The sequence below is a fragment of the Chlamydotis macqueenii genome, chromosome 8 (genome assembly GCF_036417535.1).
Source record: "Chlamydotis macqueenii isolate bChlMac1 chromosome 8, bChlMac1.mat, whole genome shotgun sequence".
NCBI classification, from domain to species: Eukaryota; Metazoa; Chordata; class Aves; order Otidiformes; family Otididae; genus Chlamydotis; species Chlamydotis macqueenii.
In genome coordinates this window covers 10316178-10343123 of record NC_141563.1, presented here as the reverse complement: position 1 = coordinate 10343123, position 26946 = coordinate 10316178, and the positions used below count along the sequence as shown (strand labels likewise).

Here is a 26946-nt window from a genome sequence, read left to right as displayed (position 1 = left end):
TCCGCGCTCCCCCTGCCCAGCCCTGGCCATGAATATGTAACTCCCCTCTATTTCCCGAGCTCCATTGCGGAGGCTGCCGCTCGCCATATTGTGCTGCTGGGGCTTCGGCTTCGCCGCCGGTGAGAGAGGGCGAAGGGAGCGAGCGGTGAGCAGAGGCGCGGCGGCCTGAGGCGGGAGCCCGGCGGGCGGGGGCGGGGGCGGGGGCGGGGGCCGGGGCCGCGGCCGCGGCCGCCACCGCCGGGCCTCTCCCCCTAGCGGGATGTCCGGTACCGGGGGAGGCGAAGGAGGGGCTCCTCCTCCCGGAGGTGGCTGTTGCGGCGGAGTGGGGGTGTCCCGCAGGTGGGTGCTCTGCCCGCCTTCAGTCCCCTGACAGGCAGTCCCCGCCGCGCCGGGCCGGGGCTGATCGCCCCCCCCCCGCTTGCCGGCTTCGCAGGCTTGGGGCGGGGGGCGAGGGGGGCTTCCAGGGGCCGGCGGTGGGGCCGCGGGGACGTGCCCGGACCCCTTGGGCTTCCCCCCAGCCGGGCGCTTTCGGCGTTGCTAACAGGGCCGCGGGGAGTCCCGCAAGCCCCGAGTCGGCCCCGGGGGGCCCGGCTTGTGGCCGGCAAGCCCGGAGGTGCGGTAATGTGTATGCGAATATATATGTGTGTGCGTCTGTGTATGTGCACACACGCTCTGGAAGCTGCAGGGAGAGGTACCGTGCACAGTCCCCTATCACAACCGCAATACCCTGACACCAGCCCGCAGAGCGAGGCATTGCCAAATGCCGCACTTGGGAAGGGAGGGCTGATTAACAGAGTCACGAGCGGGTGTTGTCATTTTTATCAATCGCCCCTGCTTAAAAATACAGTGTTCAATATGATTTACTGCTCTGCGCTCCCAGTCTTTTGTTTCTCTTGAGGCCCGTGTGTATCACCGTGCTGAACGGTATTTGCGAGGCGTGATGCTCATAAACTGGTACTGGGAGCGACCCGACTGCTCCTGTGAAAATGCCGTCCTCTCCAACTGGGCGTCAGGTGGAGAAAGACACCGTGCCGGGAGCTGTAGGTGTATCTCCTCCCTTCACCCTGGCTCTCACTGCTTCCAGTATGAATTTAGGACCTGTTTTCCTGCCAACTTTTATACTCTGTCATAGCTGGCTCCTCGAAATCGTTTGCCATCCTTAGACTCTCCCCACGGCATAGTGTGTATATGAAATGAGCACTCTGAGCAGTATCCTTCTTCTTAGGATCTTTGTTAAGCTATTTGTTTTTCAGACCCTCTTCCATGGAAAATAATTGGATCAAGTGCCTGATTCCGTAGAAATCCAGAGAACAGCTAGCAGAAAAAAGGTGATTTCCAGTATGATAAATCATAATCCAGTCCTGTTTGGAAGTGGTTATAGCTCTGTGTAATAACTATGCATTGCACACAGGCTTTTAAGGATTAAAGGAAATTGCTTGCACTTGAAAAAGCGTGACTGGTGTGCGAGTGAAATTATTTTTGCTTGGGGAAAATTCTTTAATTAAATATGTCATTCATTCAGCGACAAAAACTCGATTTGTCATAGGAGTTCCCCGCAGAGGTGCTCTCATTTGTATTCATCTATGTTTTCATTAAAAACTTTTGTAATGAGACAATTTGACATTTTTATACGTCATGTCAAGCTCAGAGCTGGCATTCAGCTTGTCAGCTAAGACAGAGGCGCTCACTCTGAAGGCAGCGGATACCGATAAGCAGCATATTTTGCGTTAAAAGATGTACTTGCTGGAAGGGTTAGCTTTGTCAGTTGTTTGGAGATGGGAGGAACTTTCACTGGACAGACGTTAGCATGAGCCACAGTGTCAGGCAGCAGGCTTCGCAGCTGGATCTGACTGTTACAGTACGCTTCAGTGATGATCCTTAAAGATGTTTAGAACATCTTTAGACTTTATTGACCCTGTGAATTGTTATTTACAGTGTTTAATAAATGCCTTATTATTTTCTGCTTTCAGCTTCATAATAATAGTGGGACACAGATTTTGCATTGGAAAAGTTTTTTTAACTTCTTCAGTGGCTAAAATTTTCACCTTTGGCTTCAGAGCTCTGAAACACCAGCCCTACTGCAGCTGCCAAGAAAAGCACTGCCTGTCATGTCTTAGAGGTGAAATAATACGCGAGCGCCAGTGAAATAAATTGCACGGGGCTCCCTTTATCAATGACACTTTGTGTTGTAAGAGTGATACATGGTAATATGTTGAGTAAAAAGACTTGTTTGGGCATCTTGGGTGATTAGAGCAGAATTCTGGCACTTTCAGGCCTGCGTTATCATGAAATAGAAATACAGTTGGCACCTATAGGAAAGCCATCAGTCTTATATGTGAAATAAATACTGGGATATGTTTATTTCTTGAGCTTTCTTTGAACACTTCTCTTTCCCTTGCTTAACGAAAAGAGTGCAACGGAGGGGGAAAGGCAAGGGGAAAAAGAAGCTTCAAAAAATGAGACATAAGCCTGCAAGTGCTCAGTTGTATTTTTCTTAAAAGGCGCACTGGATCTACTCTTACTGAAGCACCAGTTCAAAGAACATGCATGAAGTACATATCAGAGTACAGGGATTCCTTCCACTTTTTTTTTTTTTTTTTTTTGGCTAAATACCCTTTACCTATTTTTTTAAAAGATAGATCAGCAGTTTAATAATGCTGCAAACAAAGAGGAAAGAGATTGGAGAAGGGATGTTGTTGAGTCTCAGCTTGGTCCTGCTGGTTGATGAAAATAACTGGCCTTTGAAGCTGACCTTAAATTCTTAATTTTCTGAGGAATGAGCAGCGTTCAGTATTATGGAGCTGTTTAGACTTGTTGCAGTGGAGAAATATTTTAGGAATTATCCGTGTTTGCCTTTCCCCTGCTTCTGGATTGTGGAGCTCTCTCGTGAACAGCTGGGACTTAGCAGTAGTATTCTGCTAACTAATTAAAAATCTAATCCATTCTTTGCTCTCCACCACTCAGGGATAACATTAAACTGTTTTGAATGATTACTGGGTTTAAACAGTGTGGGTATTGCTCCTGCAGTACTATTTACAAAATGCACAGTTTTATTTGAGAGTCCTTAAACCACAAATTGTTGTTAGCTGTCAGCCAGCTTTACATGAAAGCTGTTTGGCTGCCAAATTAACAATTTTGTTTCTATATATTTATTGTAGCTATTAAGTCAATCATGCATAAAATTACTTGAGTCCTTCTTTTTGTCTCTGAAGTGTTACGTGGGAGTTTATTTTCTGTTTATTAATAACCAAGCTGTCTTTTGTTCTCATTAAGAAAATTATATCACTGTTCGTTGTGGCTAGCTTCACAGTGATAACTGGTAAGCGGGTGAGAAATTTTTGTGGCTATCTAACGTGGTTCTGGAAAAAGTGAAAACCAAGCATGTTTCTTGATCTGATATTCTCAGAATTTCTCCCACAATATGAACTCATTAGAATACTACTGCTGACTGCCATTTATATTAATAAATGTGATCGATAGTAGGTATGTTGTATGCGGAAGAGAAGGATAACAAAGTGTCTCACTTGATGTGAGCCCTGTAGCCTGGGGAGAGCAGTACGCCCAATTTATAGTGTGTTGAGCTTGAGCTTCTATGATGTTAAAATTTGCTTGGAAGCACCTTGGATCCTGTAGTGCTATAACAAAGCAGCCAAAACAGTAGTCCAAGAAGTTGATGAGCAGGTTTCCATGTTTTCTCCTGGTGAAATGAAAAATAACAAACCCACGCAGGTTTCCCCCTGGAAATGGAAGCGGGTCTGTGCTGGCTCCTAGAGCATTGCAGTTCAGGGTCTAGCGTGGTCATTTCAGCGTGCCTTCAGTTTTCTGCTTTCTCGGTGGCTGGGTGGTGAGCGCGCTGTTCTGCCCGGGGCTCACGAGGGGCATCTGAGGGCTGGAACAGCCACCGCGGTGCAGTGCAGGGAGCAGGAGGTACAGCCCCGGAGAGTACTCAGCAAATTAACTATGGAAGTCATTTCTGTAGCTTCTGTTTATTAAGATCCTATTAAAGCTGATGTCTGCAGCTGAACAGAGTGCAGGTTTTGATGCTGTCAGTGCCTGACTCCACCACAGCATACCTCTAGCAGGAGTTTTTTATCTGGGTGAGCCCAGTGTTGTATTAAAACTGCAAAGTCCCAAAGGCGAAATTGAATCAGTGTGTTTGATTATCACCACCAAAAGTGAGTTGGGTAAAAAACAGCAACTTTTTTTTTTTTTTCCCCTCGTGTAACTGTAGCTGTAGAAGTGATTTCTACCAGCGTGGTCATCAGTCAGGGACTGCGTTTCTCCACATTCAGATGTAAAAACTGAAAGTGGAAGACTAGTTTTTTAGAGACTTAACCTTTGCTGCCAAACTAGGAACAGCATTTGTGGAGGTGGGAAAGATCGTTTGAAATAGTAGGGCAAGTGTGTTCATAGGATTTCTGTTAAAATGTGCAGCAAACTAAAAGACTAACAGCAGGGATATTGCATCCGCTAACTCAACCCTATTGATCGGAGAGTGGCCAGTTCTCGCTCTCGGCAGCTGTCGTTTCAGGGCGACAGCAAGAAATAAATAGGTTAGCCTCAAAAAAATGTGCTAGCAGTATTGAGAGAATAAGAAAGTACTGCAAAAAACAAAGGACTGGTTCTGAAGCATCATTGTGTGGCAAGGGGGTACACCGCACAGTAGCAGGGTACGTGGTATTTTGGTACTGTCACCTCCAAGTAAATGTGGTCTTACACTGCAGACTGTGAGGTCCAGTGCACTATAAGCATGCTACTAGAGAATGGATTTTTAAAAGCGGGGGAAGAAAAAAGTAAGTCTGCTTAAAAATATCCTAAGGCAACACGTATCATTCCTGGCCTGTTTGTATGTATGTAGTTGCTCTGAGAGATTCAGCTTTTCTGGAGTTTGAAGGTTTGCTTTTGTTTGCTCCTAAGTTTTCCATCATTTATCCTTCCTACTCAGATCTGACACAGCACTGAAATGAATTTTAGGTAGGGTTTTAGAAAGGCATTTTTGCTTTTCTCCTTTGCAGTTGGTTATTAATTCTGAAGTCTAAGGTTGATTGAACTCTAAGAGCTTAAGTACTTCATTAAGAACTACAGTAGCGTGCTTCATAATATGAGAAACTTTGCATAAAATTTAACAAATAACAGAGAAAATGTCAATTTACTCACTTCCCCGCAGAGTTCTGCTTAATGTTGTTACTTCACAGGGCTAAATTATGGCTTGGCAATGGCTGTTTTCCTTTTCATATGAATTGTAGGCGAAGGTCTTTGGCAAATTTTAGGTCAAGTGCTTATCTGATTTATTGGCCTACATGAAAAATGAAAAGGTACTGTTCCTGTAACAGGTTTGTTTTCACTCCTGGCAGAAGGTGTTACTGTTGTATCATATTTTAATGCTCATTTTGGACACGGTATAGATGATGTGAAAGGGTAAGTACCAGGATTTTTTAGCTGTAATGATTAAAATAATATTACTACCTGTTGCATTAGAGCAGTGGACAATGTTTGCTTTTTTTTTTTTTTTTTTTTTTTTGTACCAAAAACTGAAAAGTTTCCTACTTTATCCTTCCAAGATTAAAAAAAAAAATTCTAGGGTTTTTAGTTTAGTAATAGTCTGGGCTGGGTTTGGAATATGATTAGTTTGAGCATTTATAAGTAGGACAGCTAGAGGAAGATGGGTGAATTCTGGACTACCTGGAAGTGACTGACATGATAGGGCTCTCTGCAAATGTTGTAATAATTTTGTGTATTCCCATTTTTGTAGCTCAGGGGATGTCTGGGAGGGTATGATACAGAACCGTAAATAAGAATTTGATCTAGGAGGCAGCGTGAAAGGCCACTGATGCCCGTAGCAGGGAATATAGAACTCATTGGAATAAACTCGAATTTGAGCATCAGCTACATAAGAGCAATGTACATGGAGATATAGTGATTATATGATATTACACTTTACTGCTATAAATATACAGAGAAGGAACAACTTAAAATCACATACTTCTGTCGTGTCCAAAAGTATGAGACAGTTTTTAACGCTGTGGTAAAACAGCCTTGAGTATGATCAAAAGTTAAATTTGGTACTTTTCTTTTTTTCCTTAATGCTTTTGCCATCTAAAACAGGAGGATTATCTCTCTTTGGTCACTCCTGTTAGTGTTAGAATCATTGAATTCTTCCATAGGTGTACATGTGTATAGCAGATGGTTTGTACGAGGTCATAGCACAAATGTTTCTGAAGGCCAGGGTGAGCAGCTTGATGGCCAGATTGGAAATGCTGCCGTACTCCATGGATCAAATCATTTCAGGTCCAGTAAATTGTGAATGGCAATTAACTGGAAAAGCCCATGTCTTAAGGTACCAGGCAAAACACCTTCTTCTTTAGGAGAATAAATACAGCGAAGAAACTGTAAAAGACCGTGTGCTAGCAAGCTAGTGTGTTTCAGAAATGCCAGTTTTTTTTTTTTTTTTCCCCCCTTTGTCAGGTGTCATGTGTCCAGTAGCCTACTGGATGTTTCATAACGACAGCATTAGGTGTTGTCACTTGGTTTTCAAGGAAGAACTTTTTTTAATGTTGAAGAGAAATGCCTGTTAAGTTTATGAGGCAGGTTGTGGGAAAATAGGAGTTTAGGACTAGTATCGGGAACTTGGAACTGGGGTGATTGAGAGGGACAGTCACGCTGGGAAAACGTCTGGAGTGTTACCGACTGTCGAGGCTGTTAAGCTGTGCCGGTGCCTTGGATTTCTCTGCATTCCTCAGTTTTATTGGCTGCTTTGGGACATTTTTGAGTCTGTGGTCTTGAATTAATTATACAACTCCTCCTGGCTGCTAGCACTGTAGGGCAGAAATGAGGTTCTCTCTTTTTGCTAACTGCTCTTTATAGACTGACAAACTTTGGATTTCTCAGTTTGACCTTCTGAAAATGCAGAGCTTTATAATACTTGCTTTGGGAATAAAAGCAGCTTCCCTAATCTTTGTGTACTGGCAGTGTTGAGGGTCATAAAGTAAGTTCTCATGTAGTCCAGTCTCTTCTAGATTAGAAGCTTTGTTACTGAAAGGAGTGGGATAAGAAGAAAAAGTATAAATCTTTCTAGGGGGACTTTTACAATGTATTCCAATGAGCTTCTCATTTTGAGAAATCTAGACTCAATTTTAAGTGGCAAATGAGAGAATCTGACAAACTGTGCTAAAGATGATGTGCTTTCAAGCAGCTTGTAGAAATGCTTACTTTTAACTTCTCCTGATATGCGTTCTGGTGACACAATACTATAAAGAAAAGGAGAATATGTTGTTTTTTTCGTACATAATAATCTGAATTAATATTTTAAATGTAGAACTTGGCACAACCTTGAGTGTGAGGAACATCTGGCACTCATGTATGTATAAATAATTTTACTGTATTAGTAACTTCTTCATTATGCTAGTCGATCAGTTATCCAACATTCAGTGGGAGTTGGATGTACCCGTCTAAAAGTACAATTTGTGTTTAATTTCAGTATTAGCTTTCTGGTTTTATTATAGTTAAATTGTTTTCTCAGCCGTGGTGGGGCCATATTGGTATAATTGATCAAAACATTTGAATGGCAATCTTTATTTCTGTAAATCAAAACGTTTGAATGGTAATATCTTCATTTACTTCTGTAAATTAAGTAGGAAAATAGAATGGCAAGGAACCAGATGCAAACATTGTTAAAATGGGGTTGTCAGGATGGTTATCACGTTGTGTCTATTTCTTACTCAGTGTGCATCACGCTGTCCTTCAGGTGTAACTGAAATTGGAATGGCTTAAAGTGATGAAAGGGTAGATGTGCTTTAAGTTGTTCCATCACATTAAATGTTGACTGTAACGTGCACCACAGTCACATTGCTAGCTTTAATATACGCTGTTATTTATGGTAATGTGTGGCCTCAGGATGGTCCCAGCTGTTCTTTATTTTCATAGAATCACCGAATGGTTAGGGTTGGAAGGGACCTTTAAAGCCCATCCAGTCTAACCTCTCTGCAAGGAGCAGGGACATCTCCAACCAGATCAGGTTGCTCAGAGCCTCATCCAGCCTGGCCTTGAACGTTTCCAGGGATGGGGCTTCCACCACCTCTCTGCGCAACCTGGGACAGTGTTCCACCACCCTCATGGTAAAAATTTTTTTCCTTATGCCTAGTCTAAATCTGCCCTTGTTTAGTTTAAAACTATTACCCCTTCTCCTATCACAACAGGCCCTGCTAAGAAGTTTATCCCTGTCTTTCTTACAAGTCCCCTCTAGGTACTGGAAGATTGCTATAAGGTCTCCCTGGAGCCTTCTCTTCTCCAGGCTGAACAGCTCCAACTCTCTCAGTCTGTCCTCACAGGAGGTCCTCCAGCCCTCTGATCATCTTTGTGGCCTCCTCTGGACCCGCTTCCACAGGTTCATGTCTTTCCTGTGCTGAGGGCTCCAGAGCTGGACGCAGCACTCCAGGTTGGGTCTCACCAGAGCAGAGCAGAGGGGCAGAATCACCTCCCTCAACCTGCTGGCCACGCTCCTCTTGATGCAGCCCAGGATGCAGTAGGCTTTCTGGACTATGAGCACACATTGCCAGCTCATGTCCAATTCTTCACCCACCAGTACCCCCAAGACTTTCTCAGCAGTGCTTGCACTCAATCCCTTCGTCCCCCAGCCTGTGTTGATACCGGGGATTGCCCCAGTCCAGGTGTAGGGCCTTGCACTTGGTCTTATTAAACCTCATGAGGTTTGCATGGGCCCACTTCTTGAGCTTGTCCAGGTTGACATACTCAACAACTTTTTTGTCTGAGGCAAAGAAGTTGTTGAGTACCTCAGCCTTCTCATCCACTGTTACCAGTTCACCAGTCTTGCTCATCAGGGGAGATATACTTTCTTTGACCTTCCTTTTCTGGCTGACATACTTGTCGAAGCCCTTATTGTTCCTTGCATCCCTTGCCAAGCTCAGCTCCAGCTGTGCCTTGGCCTTCCTGACCCCAGCATACATTACAAAAATGTATTTTTGTAATACAAATAAAATGTTACAAAAACGTATTTTCATTCCTTTTTGTTCAGACTTAGTTTCTGTTCATTTTGTTTCGCTCAAAAACAGGTTTCCAGGTTTGCTCTTAGAACGAAATACAGAACCCCTTAAAAACGGACCTGGGTAAAAAGGAGAGAGGATCGTTAACTATGGGAATGCCTCATGGCTAATAGCTTTCCCAATGTACAGGTTATAATATCAGCCTTCGGGCATTCGTAAATGTGATCTGCGTACCATTGTTCAGCGGTCTGGGAAAGAGTGAGAGGGCAGCGGTGGAATCTGCAGTGGAGGCGGATGGGGGTTTCTCGCTGGGCTGACACGATCTTTGCTCTTGCAGTAGGGTTGGGGGGAGATGGAGGGACGCAGGGTTCCGGCAGTACTCTGGAGGCTCTGGGTGATTGCAGGGAATGTAGGGGTAACAGTGCCTTTCCTTGTGGTGTTTGTGAAGGAATTGGGGGAGGACTGTGCTGGCATTGGGGAGGATTTTCTGGGGGAGTGAAGGTGGTGGTTAGGGTTGTACTGGTGCAGATGGTTTTAAACACGCACTACCAAAGCCCAGTTCAGGACCCAAGGGTGATGCTCTGACGAAAATCTGATTCCTGTCTTAATTCCCAGCAATGCTGTTGCCCTGGAGTTGTTGGTGTGCTGGTTTCATCTGTTTCAAGGGCTGTATGACAACAAGCTGTAGCTATGTCTTTTCTCCCTTGTTTTTTTCTGGTTCAGAGTTTCGGTTCCATAAATATAAACCAAGGATGTGTGTGTTTGCCAGCTGATATATATCATAAGGGTGTAAATACTCATTATTTGTTATCAGATTTGACTTCTGGAGCATGTAATTGCTATTTGAAGTTTCAGCTTCATAGTTTGTATTAATTTGGTATCTTTAATAGTCTTTTAATTGGCTTTGATTGTGCTTTGAAGATGATGGACTTCGTGTGTGGAAGTATTTTAAACACTGGCTTTGTGTAAGCATTGCTAACTACTCATTTTTGAAGGTAGTAGGCATTTACAAAGGAGCTCACTTACATTACTATAGCGTATTAACTGATAAAGTGTTTGGTAATAATTTTGAAATTAGGCCATGAATGTACTTTTAGGCATTCTGTGGTAGTAGGTGGAACTAGTCACTTGCTAACACTTGTTTTGTCATCTGTATCTGATCCTCATCAATTTGCAGATTGACTACTAATCCATCACCACTTACAGCTCTGTTCTGACAGTGACAAGCGTTGAATTTAGGCAGAGACCTGCAGCTCTCAGGAGGCCTGCTTTTCAGTAAGTGGTCAAAACCCAAAGCATTTTGCTGTTGGTCAATTTAAATGTACATACAGAAGAGAGAAACTGTTTTCTGTTTGTGGAGAACTGTACTCACCACATTTGTGTGGTGTTTTAGGACTTATTTGTTAATTTCCCCATTCAGACAAAAATACCTCGTTGCAAATTTTACTGCTGATTCCACAAGTTCTCAGAAGATATTTAAGGAAAGTGTTCTTTTTCTTAAATATGTGGTTATACCATGTGTTTTCAGAGGAAACTCCCATCTTAAGCAGACTTGCTGGATGGTTTTTGTAACGTCCTAAGTATCTGAAGGACCAATTCCCTTGCTGCTGTTTTCACACAGTTCAAACAACTGGATTCTGCTTTGTATACAGCTAGTGGTCACGGTAGTCCCTAAAAAGACTTTTAATGTTTCTTTTGTGGGTAAGGAGGGTGTTCATATAATCATGTTTGGCCACACAGACTGTAAAAGGTGTGTGTATGTGAGTGTGGAATAGGAGGTCTTTTTCAGATTTCTTCAGCTTTTTACTATGCTTATTGGCTGATAAGTGTTAGTTGCTGTTGGCCTTTCTTGGCTGTGTCACTTTCTGTAGAAAGAGCTAAGTATAAAATTCTCCAGTAATGACATACTGCCATAGTTAGAGTAATTTGGGTTGGAAGAGAACTCCAGAGATCATCTAGTACAGACTCCTGGTACGAGCAGGGTCAATTAGACGAGGTTGTTTGTGACCACGTCCAGTTGAGTGTGACTGTCTCCAAGAATGGAGATTCCACAGCCTTTCTGAAGTGACCTTCTGTTAGTGATCCCTGTGCTGTGCCGTTATGCTTTCAGCATAGCATTAGTTTCCCCTATGAATTATACTGCTTGACAACAGTTTATTCTGCCTGTCTGTATGCCCTTTGCCATCGTAAAGGCTTTCTGGTCTTGTTTTTGTAGCTTATGTAAGAGTTGCTTTATGTCTGGCTCATGGTATGAGTCCACAGCACGAGCTCCTGAAGATTTTAAATGGGGTTTCAATGGCTGTAAGAGATTATGATGGATACAAAATCTTACCTTATCTCTTAGGTGTCTGCAAAACTGACAATTGAACCTTGCACGTCAGAGGTGAGCTGCACTACAGAGGCACTGTGTTTTGATGGCAACTCTGAACGCGAATTGCTGAGCTTGAATTTGTGGTTTACATAGATCACGACTGATTGTGTCAGGAGCAGATGACTGTACACACGTCTAATATAATATTGAATACAATTTGCAAAGACAAAGAAGTGAAAACCTTCCCAGTTAAGGGATTTTGTGATACTGAAGTTTGATATTGGGAAGACAAGGACTGATAGCTGAATAAACTAAAAACACTTAAGTAGGACATTCCTCTTTTGAGCTTATCCCCTTTTGAGATCGGTGTATAATTATAGTGAGTACAATATAAATGTAGCGAGAGGCAATTTGAAGAGTGGTGACAATATGAGTAAACAAGCAGAAGAGGAAGGGGAGGCACAGACAAATGCAGTGACACACTTGTTCAGGATCATTGGGCAGTTAATTTCAGAGCTGGGAACAAAATGAGCTCCAGGCCAGAACCTGATTTGGCTGTCTCCCAGGGATTTTGAGATCCAGAGGTGGAAAAAAACTTCAGAAAAGAGCGAATACTAAAGGTAGTAGATCATACTCTAGTACCAAGTGTCCTAGATTACAGCCGAATGTAAAGCAGTCTGAGCGGCCACTGACCTGCAGTGAAGATTAGTTCCTTCAAATTATATCTTTCCAGATTTTTTTTTCCAATCAAGCTCTTAGTCAGAAAGTAAAAGCAGAAAAAAACCTTAAATTTCAGAATGGTTTAATTGAATAGATTGAAATGAATGATTGAATTGAATACTTTGTTCAAACATGCAATTGGTCCTTAATACTAGTTACCGAGTCAGAAAGAGCAAAACGTAAAACTCTAATCCTGTTAAACTTCCAAAGTAACTGCACTATGATACCTGTTTTTAAAAGAACTAATCCTTTGGAAAAAAAAAAATCTGAATGGTTGAAGGTGCTGTTGAACTTGGCATGCCAAATAGAGGTCTAACTCTCTTACTGTTTTAAGTCTAAATATTTACCTTTTAAAACTTGGAACAAAACCCATTTGATTTCTAAGGATTTAATACTATGTAAAAATGTGTGGGGTTTTTTTTTTTTAAAGAGCCTGATGCTTTTTTTCCTTTTTTTTTCCTCAAAAGTATTTTTTCATGTAAGTATCAGAGACCAGTACAGTGTTTTGAGTTAGCAACTGGTATGGTATGGCAGCTGGTATGGTCATGGCCACACTTGAGCTGGGTTTCTGCGTTATCTCTTCCAGCTGCTTTGGTACCATTCCACCCTTTCTCTGATCTGAAGGTGTGCTGACACAACCACATGCACAGTTGCTCTTTAGCCTTTGCCTGAGCTAAAATAGGCACTGCACAGTGTTTCGGACAAAAATATGGGGGATCTTTGGATGTCATCCAGTAGAATGTCCTCTGCTCCTTGATAAAAGCAGGACTACCCTTAAGGTGAGTTCCAAGCTAGAGCTAAGGAAATCTTGCATTTTCACAAATGACACATTTTGTGAACGAAGACTAAGGAGTGATTATACGTTGGTGAATCTAAGGGTGGTAAACCTCTGGAAAGGTAAAGTAGAGAAGAGCAGGACCAGTGACATGCTGCTGCTGAGCGCTTCCTTTGCTGCCGTGTAGCCAGAACAGCCTGCCTGCTCACAGCTCTGAAGTATACGTGTTGCCAGTTGGGTTTTATTTTTACTGGACACGTTCAGGAATAGGATACTTGAATGCCCACCCTGCTGTGATTCACGACTTTATTTGAGTAAATAATTAAGCATATTTCAGTGTAAAAGCTTGTAAAGCGGCTGTGGTGTGTGACAAGTGCGGATGTTGCTCGACTGGAGTTTTTTTCTGAACACATTGGAAGGACTCTCCGGCATGAATTCCCCACTCAGTAAGCAGGGAGGAGATCAGAGGGGCTTTTCTGATGGGGTCTTTGAGACTGCTCTTCTTCCCTGTAACTCTGCCTGTTTTCCAGTGCTTCAGGAAGAAGATTTATTTTGTTGTTGTTATGTTATTAAACTGCAGCCCTTTGTCTTCAAATTTGTTTTGGAAAATAGTCTGCAGATGGATGAGCACAAAGAGCAAGGTTGCATAAGCCCTGTTTTCCGAGGAGATCAGGCTTAAATAGCAAGTCTTTCAAATGAAGTGATGCGGTGCTTTTTACTGAAGCCGGCAAGCTCATCTCCCAGCTCTGGTTAGGGAGCTATTCAACTTGTGGATAAAGGTTGGTCATATAAAATCAATCAAAATTTCTGAAGCTCACTAAGAACAGCACAGGTGGGTTTTGTTTTCTTTTGGTTTTCGTGTTCTGGCAACGTGGAGAACTGAGAAACATCCTGGGTACAAAGAAATCACAATTGACATGTTCTGATAATCTTTAGCAATCTCCCTCTTTCACCTTCCAGTTTTCTTCTGTAAAAGACGCAAAGCAACTAGGCAAGTTTTGTGACTAAGTACCAAATGTTAGCTTGTTTCCCTTTTTTTCAGATGCTGTTTGCAACTGGGGAGTGACAAGGAATCAAACCTGAAGAGATTCATAGCATTTCTGGTTCTCCGATTTGTAATGCATTCTTCTGGTTCTGTCAGTCAGCTCTTGCTTTGATAGTGGCAGATGTGTATACTCTGTAGTTACAAAGTTTATGTTTAAGAGTTTTACTGTGCTTGAAGACTGAGTCAGTCTGAAGGATTGCCAGTGTCCTTACAATATTGGTTAGGGGTTGGGTTTTTTGTTTTTTGTTTTTTGGTTTTTTTTTGATAACTGACAAGAGCGGCCCTCTGGCTATAGCATAAATCACAACAACTAGTATTTGTTAGTGGCTCCGAGAGAAAAGTGCTTGATCTGCCTACAGGAATGTGGCTTCTCCCCTTCATATTGCCCTGTTGTTGTGTGACTGGTTGCTTTCCTCTTATATCCAGATGGTATAGACAAGTCATAAAGGTAAAAAGTGATAAAAAGTATGAAGTAGCCATGTGTTAGAAGTTGTTTCAAAAACTTCATGATGAAAAAAGGCTCACAGGAGGCATCTGACTTCACATTGTTCCCAATGCTAAAACCTGCAACCTGTGAAGAATAGATCTTGTCATCTTCATTTATAAAGTGGAAAAGATCTGAAATGTTGAATAGCTGAAAAGCGAAGTAGATATTGTTGTGATTAAATCTGCTTCATATTTTGAGTTGGAAAAATGAGCATGAGAAAATTATGTACAACTTTAAAAAAATGCTGAAAGGGGTGCAGAGGAATAGTGAACTATGTCAGTGAAGATCCAACTGACCTTAAGACTGTGAGATTTCAGTGGAATAAATTTCCAGAGTGAAGAATAAATGTGAGGTTTTGTATTTATTCTGTATCTTCTCTCCTGCCCGTAGTAGTTCATAAAAAGTCGGTTGTTCCTTCTGTCTAGAAACTTTCCACTTTGTTTTTTAACTCTGAACAAAGTGTCAACAACAGAAAAAAAAAAAATCTTTCTGGCCTGCACCATTCAGGATTTCTTTTAGCAGGTGCTTGCGTAAAATCTAGTAGTGGTGGACTGTCCCAGGAGAAAACTGAGCTGGGGAGTAATCTCTGCAGTGTTGTTGCAGGCTGGGAATGTCTTGGCACTGTCAGAACAGGTAGAAAAAGCCCTTCTGTTGGATTCACCTTCATGACAGGCAAGGAGAGCTGAAGATGGTCTGTCCATAGCAATTCAGCTCCACAACCAGCGCAAGAACAGAGAGAATGGCGGAGTCTAGTCCTGTGGTGCCTTGCTCATTACGGTTTTTTCTGCTGGAGATCAACGGATTAAACAACACCTGAAAATGAACTAAGCAGCACTGTTTGGGATGTGCTTTGAAAATGAGACTGCCTCTCAAGAGTACTTGGTTACTTAAAACAGATGTCGGTGTAGCTGCCTAACGTTGCCGTTAAACCTGAGAGCAAGGGGCCAGCACAATCTCCAGCTTGGTTGCGATGCTCGACTTCCGAGTCAGCTACCTGTAGAGGTTTTTCCTACCTCCGTTCCCCAAGCGAATGGAGAAGATCAGTATTTAATGAGAACATCCAGAGTAATGATTTACTGGTTATGAATTTGAGACTGCTAGTTGGTACTTGGTGGCTATTACACAGTCAGTGCAATTTTAGGTCAAAATGCCTCTCCTGATTGCAGACTTGGATCCTGGTGCCAGCTGTTGATGTTGCTGTATTAGATGTGTGAAGAAATGTGATCCAATCTCATGTCCAACAGTGTCATAAGGAAGATGAGTCAAGCCTCATTCACATGCATTTTTCAGCCCAGTACAGATCTGGAAACTGTAGGGGAATAGGAGAAAAAGGTGAAAAACAGTGCAGTGCGGTGTGATTTTTGGTGGTGGTGATTTTTTTTTTCCGCCCTCCTTTTCAGCATGTTTGAATTGACTCTGTTTCCACTGTTCCTCAGATTTCAGCTTCGTACATGGCAGAGGAGATGTTTGCTAGTGATCAAGTGGACTATGTGGATCTCTTCAGCTTTCCACTAGCTGTAAGGCCAGTGTTTTTCCTCTTAAAATTCAGAAGTGCTATCACTGTAGACCTTAGAGTGAGAATGAAGCACTCAGCGTCTCAGATTAGAAGCTTTTAGAATAAAGCCGGTCAATTATTTATCACGACACTTGTTAATACACTTATTCTCCAGATTGATAGGTTTGCTGACAGGCTGGCACCCAGAGAGCTGCCCTTCTGTGTTAGCAATTGAAAGCGTGCAAGTTTAGGGAGGATATTACCTGTGCATGCGATGATTTCTTTACTATGGGGCCGTTTCGATGAGCTCTTTACCGTGATGGAGCTGCGTAAGGTTGGGAGCAGGCTTTTCTCTTAAGAGAGACTGGATTTACTGGGAGTTAGGTGTCTTAATCTGCTGCAGTCTCACTGTGTGCTTCAGCAGATTTTGGGAAGGGTGTGAATGATTAGCAGCTCCACAGATTTCTGTCAGTAGTTGAAATGATAGTTAATTAAATGTGTCAGCTTTAAAAGCACTCGAGTAGTGTGCAGTGCAAACATAGAATAATAATGTTGGGGCTCTGTTAGAACAACTGACTGGCAGAACGTAACAAAAATCTTTACCCTGAAGGACTTGACTTCCTGAGTGCCTGGAATTACCTTAAATAATAGTGGAAATGAGAACACAGGGAAATACTGTTTCCTTCCCACATTGCTTCTTTGCTGAGATGTGTCACTTACTACCATCACTAAATTCATACCTCTGAATAATTTCAGTAAAACGCCCAGAACTCTGACAGTGCTTGGCCAGACAAGGAGCTGACAGTGTGCAGCTGGGTCGTGGTGGCTTGTCACTTTTAATGAGGAGGTGTGGTCCTAACTGGACATCTTACTTTTCTGATCCACACAGAGGAACATGTCTCTTGTGACGGGTAAATTGTATTTCTAGGGTACAATATTTACGTAGTAAAAACTGGAGCTGACAGTCTGTCATCTCCTAATCATTTCTTTTGATGCCTCTTTTTAGACTTAATAGTGGATGTGGCTACTTCATGTCAGGCTTTCCCCCCCCCCCCCACCCCCCCCTTCTCCTTTTTCCATAAGGTGGGAATCTCTCATTTCTGTGCCTGGATAAAAGTAGATGTAATAATCTTTGCTGCCTTGCTTTGCTCGCTTTTCCTTCAACGATTAATTAAAGCTCATAAAGTAACCTTGTCCTCTAGAGAGCTTGGCCCTTTTCATATAGACCTTGATTAATTGGAAATTGAATTATAATGGACCTAGTAGATGTCAATAGAATCTGCATTTAGCTGCTGATTTGAAGGGTCTGGAAATACAAGCCTAGTTGAAAAAGTAAAAAAAAAAGTTACAAAAGAAAGGAAGAAAGCACTTCTGCTTTTTCCGCCTAGTAGAAATGTCTGCAACTGCAATCTTGCCTCTTAGGGAGTTACATTTATTTTTTTAAACATACAACGCAGTCTGGGAGAAGTTTTCCAGCTTCGAGGCAGGCATTTTTGTGGAGAGGGGGAGGATTGCCCCCTGTCTCCCAGTGTGAAAATATTTTCTGTTCAGAAACATCATTTTCTTCTGTTGTTTTGACCTGACTTTTTCACGTGTCCGCAGTGACCATGTGAGTATTTTGCCTCATCTTACACAATAATCCCAAAATTTTGATGGGAAAGCATTACAGTTTCTCTCTGTGGTCTCTTTTTCTTTGGTGTCTGTTTTATTTATGTTTTTTTTTTTAATGAAAAGGTGGTGTGTGCCTCTGCCTGTAAGGAAATTCTGCAGTTGTGGAGTGAATCAGTCTGTTGAGTGCAGTGATTTTTAGCCCTGTCCATTTCCAGGAATGCCTGTCTACCACTACTGGTAGAAAAAATAAGCAAAATCCTGATAATATGTGTATGATTTGGGTTTCTGAGATCTGAAAACTTCTCACTTCCCACCCCTACTCCTCGCCATGTCATTGCAAATCGGATGCGCATCCACGGAAGACCACCAGGATTGCACAGGAAAACTGGACCTCTTGCCTGAAATTACCCAGGGACTAGGTGGTACTTGATCTTCCAATATTTTCTAAGCTTCTGATTGGAAGCCCCTAGGGATGTGTTTTCAGGAGGAAAAAGAAAGGCATTATAGTGTTCTGCCAATGAGCACGTTTAGCTCGTTCTGTGTGTGTGTGTGTAATTTGGACCTTCCGCCCGGTTAGCAAGCAGACCCTGTTTGACCCCTATTCACGTTTGTAAGCGGATGCTTTATGAACGTTTTCCACATCAGGTGGCATTTGCAGCTTTCGCACCACACAGCCAAAGTTTTATGGCCTTCAGTTCTATGTCACTTTTGTTTAACAGCCTTAATTGATTTTTGCGAAGTGTTCACGGCTGACTGACTCCCGCAATCTCTCCGGAGCGGTACAGTGCATGGGATTATCCCAGGGTAACGCAGCAGAGCCTGGTACTTGGACCAAGAAGCGTTCCCCCTGTACTTCTGCTGTGTTGGCGCAGAGGCTGCTGTGACCGTATGGACCGGGGACGCCTCACTCCCAGAGAAGCCTGCTTGGGAGAGGGAGCTGGCTCCTTCTACCCGAGTCTGCAACTTGTTTCTTTTTTTTGTTTTTCCCCCAGCCATGTCTCAAGCCGTGCAGACCAACGGGACGCAACCTTTAAGCAAAACATGGGAGCTCAGTTTGTACGAATTGCAAAGAACGCCTCAGGTAATACGTGTTAAAGAGCTGGCCTTTATGCCAAGGCTTATTTTTTGTATTTTTTAAAACTTGAAGCTGACGTTTAAGGTTTTCTTTTTCCTTTAGGAGCATTAACTGCCTATTTTAAATTATAGTGTATGCTAAAAAAACCCTTCCAAAACAAAACCTGTTGTATACTATGAGAAAAGTAAACTGATGTTTCATCTTTATTTGTTTTCCTTGCTTTAGCAGTGCGCGTGCGTGTTTGATGTGGTTGTGTATGTGTCTTGTTTTGTCCTTTTACTGTGTTTCTCTTTAAAAGAATAGTGAAACATGCCATCTCTGTGAGGGAGTTACTAAATTCCATGAAAGAACTTCTACTGTATTTTATGCTAGGAAGCAATCACTGATGGCTTGGAAATCGTGGTGTCACCCAGGAGCCTGCACAGTGAGCTAATGTGTCCCATCTGTTTGGATATGTTAAAAAACACCATGACCACAAAGGAATGCTTGCATCGCTTCTGTGCTGACTGTATCATTACAGCCCTCAGGAGTGGGTATGTAAATATCAGTACAGGGAAAAGGGGTTTCACTTTAGATGAAAATGTGATCAAGGAAATGCTTTAAGTCCTGGGTGTTGGTGTGGAGCAGTTATGTGCCTGTACACTGCAAGATTCTGAATGTGTAGCACACCTTTCATATTCCCTTCTTTTGTGTTCAGCTGTATGTGGCAGAGCAGAACTGGCCTTTTCTTTTTTTTTTTTTTTTTTTTGTTTTGCTGTTACTGGATCTAAATATACTCCATCACTTACAAAAATAAGTCTCATTTCCCTTATTCTTCCTTTTCCTAATAATAAATTGCAAATTATGTGGCCTTTCAGCAGTAGTATGCTTCACTACTAAAACAACCGACGCTGACATACAAATAATTTTTCTTGTATTCTTCAGCTACAATTTCATATTTTCCCAAAAGCAATAGAATTCTGAGGTAACCAACAGCGATTAAGTCAATGATGTATCTGTTTCTGATCATGGCAATTACCTGTGTTCAGAGGTCACACGTGATTTGCTGGGCCTGTGTAAATTTGGATGAGTAATTAGCAAACATGTATTAGAGGGAAACAAGAAAACCATCAGGAGTAAAGACGCCAGTGTTTCAGCGTTTGATGCCTCTTCCTCTTACAGGAAAAAAAATGGTGTGAACCTGACGTTTTAGTTAAATGGGAAGAATACGGTAGGAAGAACAAAACTGTGTTTTACTTTTGCCAGTAATTAGTGCTTGAACTACAGAATAGGTTCCTTGTCTTTCTTTTGTCCTGTGAGTGCTAGAAAGACGATGCCTTAATACAATTTCTACTAGGGATGCATTTTTTTCTAGGTGAAAATCGAGCCAGAGGGTTAAGGGAAGAACTGGTTTGCAGACTGGAATTTTTGAACTCTTCAGTCTAAATACAGTTTGCTTAAACATACTTTAAAAAAAAAAAAAAGAAGCAGGGAGATACATGTTTGGGGTTTTTGTTTAAATATCTGGAACTACCTGATCTGTCAAAAGATAGAAGCCTGATTCCACATTTACTATAAATACCACGTCTTGGCAAGTGCTTTGAGTAAGAAATGCAGCATTAGGGCAGACTTTTGTTATTGCCAGAGAGTTAGGATTCTTTTCTCTCTTCTTGTTCATGTCCAGCAACAAAGAATGTCCCACGTGTCGTAAAAAGCTAGTTTCTAAAAGATCGCTGAGACCAGATCCCAATTTCGATGCTCTCATCAGTAAAATTTATCCAAGCCGAGATGAATATGAAGCTCATCAGGAGAGAGTGCTAGCGAGAATCAGCAAGCACAATAACCAGCAGGCTTTAAGTCACAGCATTGAGGAAGGATTAAAGATTCAGGCTATGAACAGGTATGTAAGCCATGTGATTTGCCCACATGTGACCTTCTTTGCCTTAACGCTAAAAATACACTGTCTGTCCTCACTCCCTCTATCACTTGAGATTCCCTGTCTCTTCTGAAGTCTGCCAAAATAATTTTTGACCTTTTGTGTAATAGAAACCTTTGTATCGTTCCCTGCAATTTCTGTGGCAGCCAGATGTAGACAGCAAATTTCAGCTTAGCTTTACCAAATTATGGCTATCATGGCTCAGATAATAAATTGCGATACAATGAATCCTGTACCAGCATATTACCATTACATGCAGATAAATGCACAGAATGCCAGAATTTAGGGTTTAGTTAGAACTTAATTTAGCAGGCTGGAATAGATGGAGTTTACACAGTAGTGAAATTCTGGGTGTGCATTTAAACCAAAGAGAGCCAGCTGGGAAGGAGGCCCCAGACTTTATGTTGTGGTGAAGCAGGGCGTGATTTATATTTTTAATCACATGTGGATTCACATGTAGATGAAAATAATGGTCTGAACTTGCCTGAAAAATAAAAATAACTGTATGAAGTTAAAAATTATCTTAAATCATGTCTAAAAGGTGTTTGAGGGATACAGAAAAATCCATGGTCTTGTCTATATGTATCCTTCTAGAGAAAGAATATTCGCCCCCCCCCCCCCCCCAACTTTAAATGTGTGTGCATATGTCTAACTTCTGGCATGATGGAGACCAGGAAAGGGAGGGGTCATAGAAGCATTGTGAGTTCATACACTGGGTGAATTCTGACTGCGGAGGAACATTTATTTCTATCATCTATTTCTCATCAGGTTACAGAGGGGCAAGAAACAACAGATTGAGAATGGCAGTGGAGCCGAAGATAACGGTGACAGTTCACACTGTAGCAACGCCTCAACACACAGCAATCAGGAAGCAGGGCCTAGTAACAAGAGGACCAAAACATCGGATGATTCTGGGCTAGAGCTGGACAATAACAACACAACTGTGGCAATAGACCCCGTCATGGATGGTGCTAGTGAAATCGAACTAGTCTTCAGGCCTCATCCAACCCTCATGGAGAATGACGACAGCGCACAGACGAGGTAAATGTCTTCTATTCCTCTTCCTGTATTCTGCTCTTATTTTCTTTTGTTTTCTATCACTACTTGTAGCTTTTTAAAATCAATTTACTTAGGTCATACCACATCCTCTTTAATTACATGTACTCCTTCCCTCCTTCCATTGCAAGTCAGGTAGATGCTACTGCTCAACTATTACCAAGAATACCGTAACAATCTGTTTTAAGCCTTTGATCACAAATAAAGATGTTTTTGAGGGTTTCTAGCTCTGCAGTTCACGGTAGGTACTAGGATGATGGTATAATATCAGCCCCTTTCCACTTATTCTAAGGTTCTTCGGGAATAAACGAACCTTGCATAAGTGTCAGCAGTTTTTGGAGCAGCTTTGTGTCAGCGGGATTTGTAGGCTGGGAGCTTTTCCTGGCATTTTTTTCAGGATGCAGTGCAAGTGCAGACTGCAAATTTTTGATCACAGCAATGAACACTTTCATGGAGTTTCCTCAGATCTCTTCCTGGCTTTCTCTCCTGATGAGACATCTCTCTCTAGTGCCTATCAATATATTATAAGCTTCAGCCAGCTTTGCTTTTGGTTTGGAATCACAAGGGAGTTCTGGGGGTTGTTCTGAAAGGCAAAGAGAAAGCTGAGTGTCTGGAAGAGGCCTCTGCAGCATTTGTGCAGACTTGAATTCTTGCCTGAAGAATTAAAGTGAGAACAGATAGGGAGACAATAAGGAAGAGTAACTTTAATGAGGTGCAGAGTGTGTTGCATATATAGCTCTCACGCCTTAAGGCTTTCTGTCCAGGCCCTTCAGACCAGATCTAGGCTCAGATTTCAGCAGTCATGAGTAGTTCTCAAAACCCCTTGACAGCCTGTTACTAGGTTTTTCATCTTGAGCAGATGACAGGGCAATGCTGTCTGCTCTCTAAAAAGACCAGGAGAGCCTGTGGGAGAAGTGTCAAAAAGATGTAAGGACATTTCGGAACAGTATAATTTGGTAAGCTGCTTGCATGTCGTGGGTGAAAGCAATTAATATTCCTGTTTGTGAGCTATTCAAGCCTTTTCATGCTTGATGCTTAATATTTGAGGATATTCCAGATGTCTTGTTCCCATACCTGCAACTGAAACGTTTTTGATTATCTTTGTGGTCGTTGTCACAGATACATCAAGACCTCAGGCAATGCCACCGTTGATCACTTGTCCAAGTACCTCGCTGTGAGACTGGCTTTGGAGGAGCTTCGCAGCAAAGGAGAATCAAACCAGATGAACCTTGACACGGCGAGTGAGAAGCAGTATACCATCTACATTGCTACCGCCAATGGGCAGTTCACTGTAAGTAGAACTTCTGTCTAAGAGTAAAAGTGAGCAGCAATACATCTTTGATACAGGCTTCATTAACAGCCACTCAGCTGGACTTTTCCTCAGTTGGCTTAGGGGTAAAATTCATAGCATCAGCAGATCAATTCCTCTGTAGGAAAACATGTACAGCAAAAGCTTGGTTAGTAGAAAAGGAGCCATATAAATTGCTCGGGAAAAATCCAGTGATGCCAGCAACTGCTAGCTGACTTATGCCATTATTTTACAGTTAAAATTGAAGAGGAAAAATATTACTTCATCTGAGAATCTTGTTTCAAGAGCAGATAGCTCTAGCAGCAGAAAGTGTCTATCATAAGGTGGCGTTTCTCCACTTCCATGTAGGCTTCTAATATTCCACTATGGAAGAACTGTGGGTGCACTTAGGGAAGAGTGCCTCCTGTCAGATGCTGACTTCAGAATATGCAGATACAACAAGGCAGTATCACAGCTAGATTGAACTCTGAACTTGGTCTTACATTTGGGCATTTGTCTGAGTAAAATAAGTCTTCTGGTTAAGAGACCGGCAGATGCTTTGCAATAAGCGTCTCTTTCAAACAGCTTTCGAACACTGCAGGTTGTCCCTTAGACAAAAGCAGAGATGCTTCTGGTGTAAATACACATCTGCTACTCTTTGCAGAGAGAGGAAAGAGGAAAACTCAAGCAGACTTTATTTACGACTCAAGGGAGCCTACAGGAAGGATGGGGAGAGGCTGTTCAGTAGGGCCTGTTGTGATGTGACGAGGGGTAATGGTTTCAAAATAGAGGCAGGTAGATTTAGATTGGATATAAGGAAAAAATTTTGTACAATGAGGGCGGTAGAACTCTGGCACAGGTTGTCCAGAGAGGTGGTGGAGGCCCCATCCCTGGAAACGTTCAAGGCCAGGCTGGATGAGACTCTGAGCAACCTGATCTGGTTGGAGATGTCCCTGCTCCTTGCAGGGGGCTTGGACTGGATGGGCTTTAAAGGTCCCTTCCCACCCAAACTGTTCTATGAGTCTGTGATTCTTTGATATTCACCTTGCAAAAATGTTTATTGGTGCTGTTTTTGTGAAACCAGCAGGAGTTTGGAACAGCTTGCATAGTTGCTTTTTGATGTTGAGTGGTTAGCCAATATCTTGTTCCACACTACCAGTGACTTCTTTAAGTTGGACGTTTCTCTGATTTAAGTAGTTGCCTGTTGTTACAGTACTACCAGTGCAAGCCATCAGATGTATTTCATTTCTGGTTTGGTTTTCTCTTCCAGGTATTAAATGGGTCATTTTCCTTGGAACTGGTCAGTGAGAAGTACTGGAAAGTGAACAAACCCATGGAACTGTACTACGCGCCAACAAAGGAACATAAATAAGCTGTGCTGGAAAACTGAGATGGAACTAACTCTTTTTATAGCGATGACTTCTTTAGTATTAAAAGAAGGCACCACCGTTACCTTCATGGACAATACATGTGATGCCTTCAGGCTCTCTCGGTATACTTATTAATATGATTAGACAGTATTCTGGGTTGTATTTAATTTAGTCTTTGGTTTGGGTTTTTGGTTTTTCCCTAGGAGACTAAATGACCTTCTCCAGTGCATTCCAGTGTTTGACATGCTTTTTTGTTCCTAATGCATGATAACTGAATGAGTGTTCCGGTTTGGAATGTCTTAATTTTGTCCAGGTAAATCTGGATTTCTAATACATTTGACACAGTTATAGTAGCCTCTGTGAAGTACTGAGCATTGGATGGCTAAGTAAGTCAATTCAATAATAACGTGCGCCAAGGAACGTGTTAAATGTTGTAATTTGCTAATGGTTACCCATAGAAAAGACTGGTAGGGAATTGCTTTCTGATAGTCTTGTAGCTAGAGGTCATCCGATTCCCTAGAAATTATTTATTAGTCATTTTCTTGTGAACAAATAGAGCTGTAGTGAGAAAACTGACACTTTAAAACCTAGCTCTTTACTGGGCGTAATGCTTCAAGGTGATTCATGAGATGATTGGTTTGCTTTTTAATGAATATTTCAGACAAAAAACCCCAAACAACCCAAACACACAACTCATCCCCGTGTAGAACATGCCAGTCTTGATGCACACTGCGGCTTCCTGCCTGGCGCCTGTTGCAGCGTTACCCTGGCCTCACAAGGTAATTGAACAAAATCTTCTGGAAGTTTTACAGCCCTACTCAGTTCCCTGTAATAACAGCTTTTTATTGTGAATGTATCAGAACTTTCTGTGAAGAACTGTCTTAAAAATTTTATTTAATCAAATCCCCGAAATTCCTGCACTCTGACATAATGCAACAGCAAAATGCTTTGCTTTGTAGAATTCGTACTACCCCAGCTGTGAGCTTATCCAGGCTTCAGTTTGAGTACGGAGGACTTCAGCCATAAGCTGCTTGAATTTATTTTTTTTTTCTTCCCTCCTTCACCATAGCTTTAACAAACGTGGCTTAGCACTTTGGAAGACAATTTTAGTACTTGACAAGTTTACCATTTAGTGTCTTAAATTTAGGTTCAAGTTTTAAAACTTGGTGGTAGGCTGTTGTGTGAAGTCCAGTAGCTACTGTTTGTTTGCATGTTCAACTCCTCTTCCTCTGGACCTTGCTGTCACTGGAGGGGGGTTGCTTTACCTACTGGCACTGTCTGAAGGGAAATGGTGCGACTGTGAGATTCCCTTTGCTGCAAGACTTGCTGAAGCCTCCGCCTGTTTGCACCTGAAGCTAGAAGCAAAGAGTTGCTGTGATAGGTGAGAAGTAATAATACTTTAAACCACATGGTATTGCTCCTCCTTTGTCTTGCCTGCAGTTAGAGTGGTTTTGGCATGCGGTACGTCAGTATGCAGCTCCTCGGGGATTCTCTTGGGAAGGAAGTACCCTTCCTTCGCTTCTGACTTTCAAGCCTAGCACTTGTAAATATGCGTCCATTCCAACTGCTGTTTCACATCAGCTTTATCCCAATGTGAAAACTGCACAGGCTTCTTTGAGTAATTTTATTATTTTCCTCTTACTGGAAAGACTTGGATTTTTGTGACATGAAACAGAAGTTTTCACGCCCCAGAACCCAGAGGGGGCAGTTTTTAAGGAAATATTATTCATGACTTTCTGGTGAAATGTTGCATTGTATACGCTAGTAGTGCATGTCCACTAAATATAATCCGGGGGGTGGGGGAGTGGTGATAAGTGCTTTAAATTTATGGGGAAACTTCTAGATTAGTTGCAGCGTACCTTCCCCTTGTGATAGCTAAGGTAAATGTCCAGTCCCTTAAGCAAGAGGGGTGTTTGTGAAGCTGAGCAATCTTTCTAGGAGCTGTCTGTCACTTTGTCCCCAGTTCTTTAAAAAGCGTGGGAGACTGTGAAGCTTTTATTTTCATGTTGTAGTGAATTTACTGAATATTTATGTTCTTTAAATATTATATATATTATGTAGTTGTTTGATTAAACTATTGATTGCACTGTGACGCTTTAGTGCTATAAACTATTTTATTTTCCAAATGACTTTCCTTTTTAAAGCCATGTTATTTTTTAAGTACATGATGTGTTAGGTACAAGTAAGCCTAATAGCTCTAATCACACGGAAAAAGCAAAAATGCTATCAACAACCTATCGGAAATTCCAGTGCTGCTTCCTCTGATAATTCATAAAAGAAACCCTTTGGATAGTTTTTGTTTGTTGGCACTGCAGTGTTTGTGGTTGTCCAGCAGAAGGGGCGAGTAGGTGCAGCTGACCTCCACTTGGTGTTGGTCTGAGCACTGTTACAGTCTGTTGGAACCAAGTGAGCTCCTCGGCATGTTACATGCTGCATCAGATCCTGAGAAATGGGATGAAGGATTTTCACAGCACTCAGGTTAAACACAAGGAAAGGTGCTGGATTTAACTGAATATTAAGCAGCTTCAACAGAAAACAGGGTAGGATAACCGTAATAACCACTGAAGTTGAGGTACGTTATTAAAACAAGTCAAGTCTGTTCCACTCTGTCTCTACAGTTGTTATAATTTTTAACCAGAAGGATGCACCTGGAGTTAAGAGGGAATGCTTGTGTACACAGAGTGGGGTTTCTTGAGAAATACTGAGCGAAAGGTCTCTTGGATTGCAGAAGGAGGTCCTTTTCTTCCTGTACTCCTGCTGCTCACTGTGCTGACTGATTTTCAGAGCTGCCTTTGAAGA

At 42.1% G+C, this 26946-nt stretch overlaps 1 protein-coding gene across 1 annotated transcript; it reads left to right on the top strand.

Moving 5' to 3' along the window:
• On the top strand, window positions 1–26239 carry RNF2 (ring finger protein 2). Its single transcript, XM_086753279.1, has 7 exons — window positions 1–145; window positions 18436–18524; window positions 18891–19051; window positions 20182–20397; window positions 21202–21474; window positions 22609–22780; window positions 24048–26239. The coding sequence occupies exons 2-7, from the start codon at window positions 18438–18440 to the stop codon at window positions 24147–24149; spliced, it is 1011 nt and encodes a 336-aa protein (XP_086609405.1). The 5' UTR covers window positions 1–145; window positions 18436–18437; the 3' UTR covers window positions 24150–26239.
• Window positions 26240–26946: the final 707 nt, after the last annotated feature.

What these genes read in the sequence shown, in the direction of transcription:
- RNF2 (XM_086753279.1), top strand. Translation starts at nt 18,438, where the DNA reads ATGTCTCAAGCCGTGCAGACCAACGGGACGCAACCTTTAAGCAAAACA. An exon ending in ATTACAGCCCTCAGGAGTGG is followed by an intron (nt 19,052 to 20,181) that starts GTATGTAAATAT and finishes GTTCATGTCCAG; the next exon opens with CAACAAAGAATGTCCCACGT. An exon ending in CCGCCAATGGGCAGTTCACT is followed by an intron (nt 22,781 to 24,047) that starts GTAAGTAGAACT and finishes TTTCTCTTCCAG; the next exon opens with GTATTAAATGGGTCATTTTC.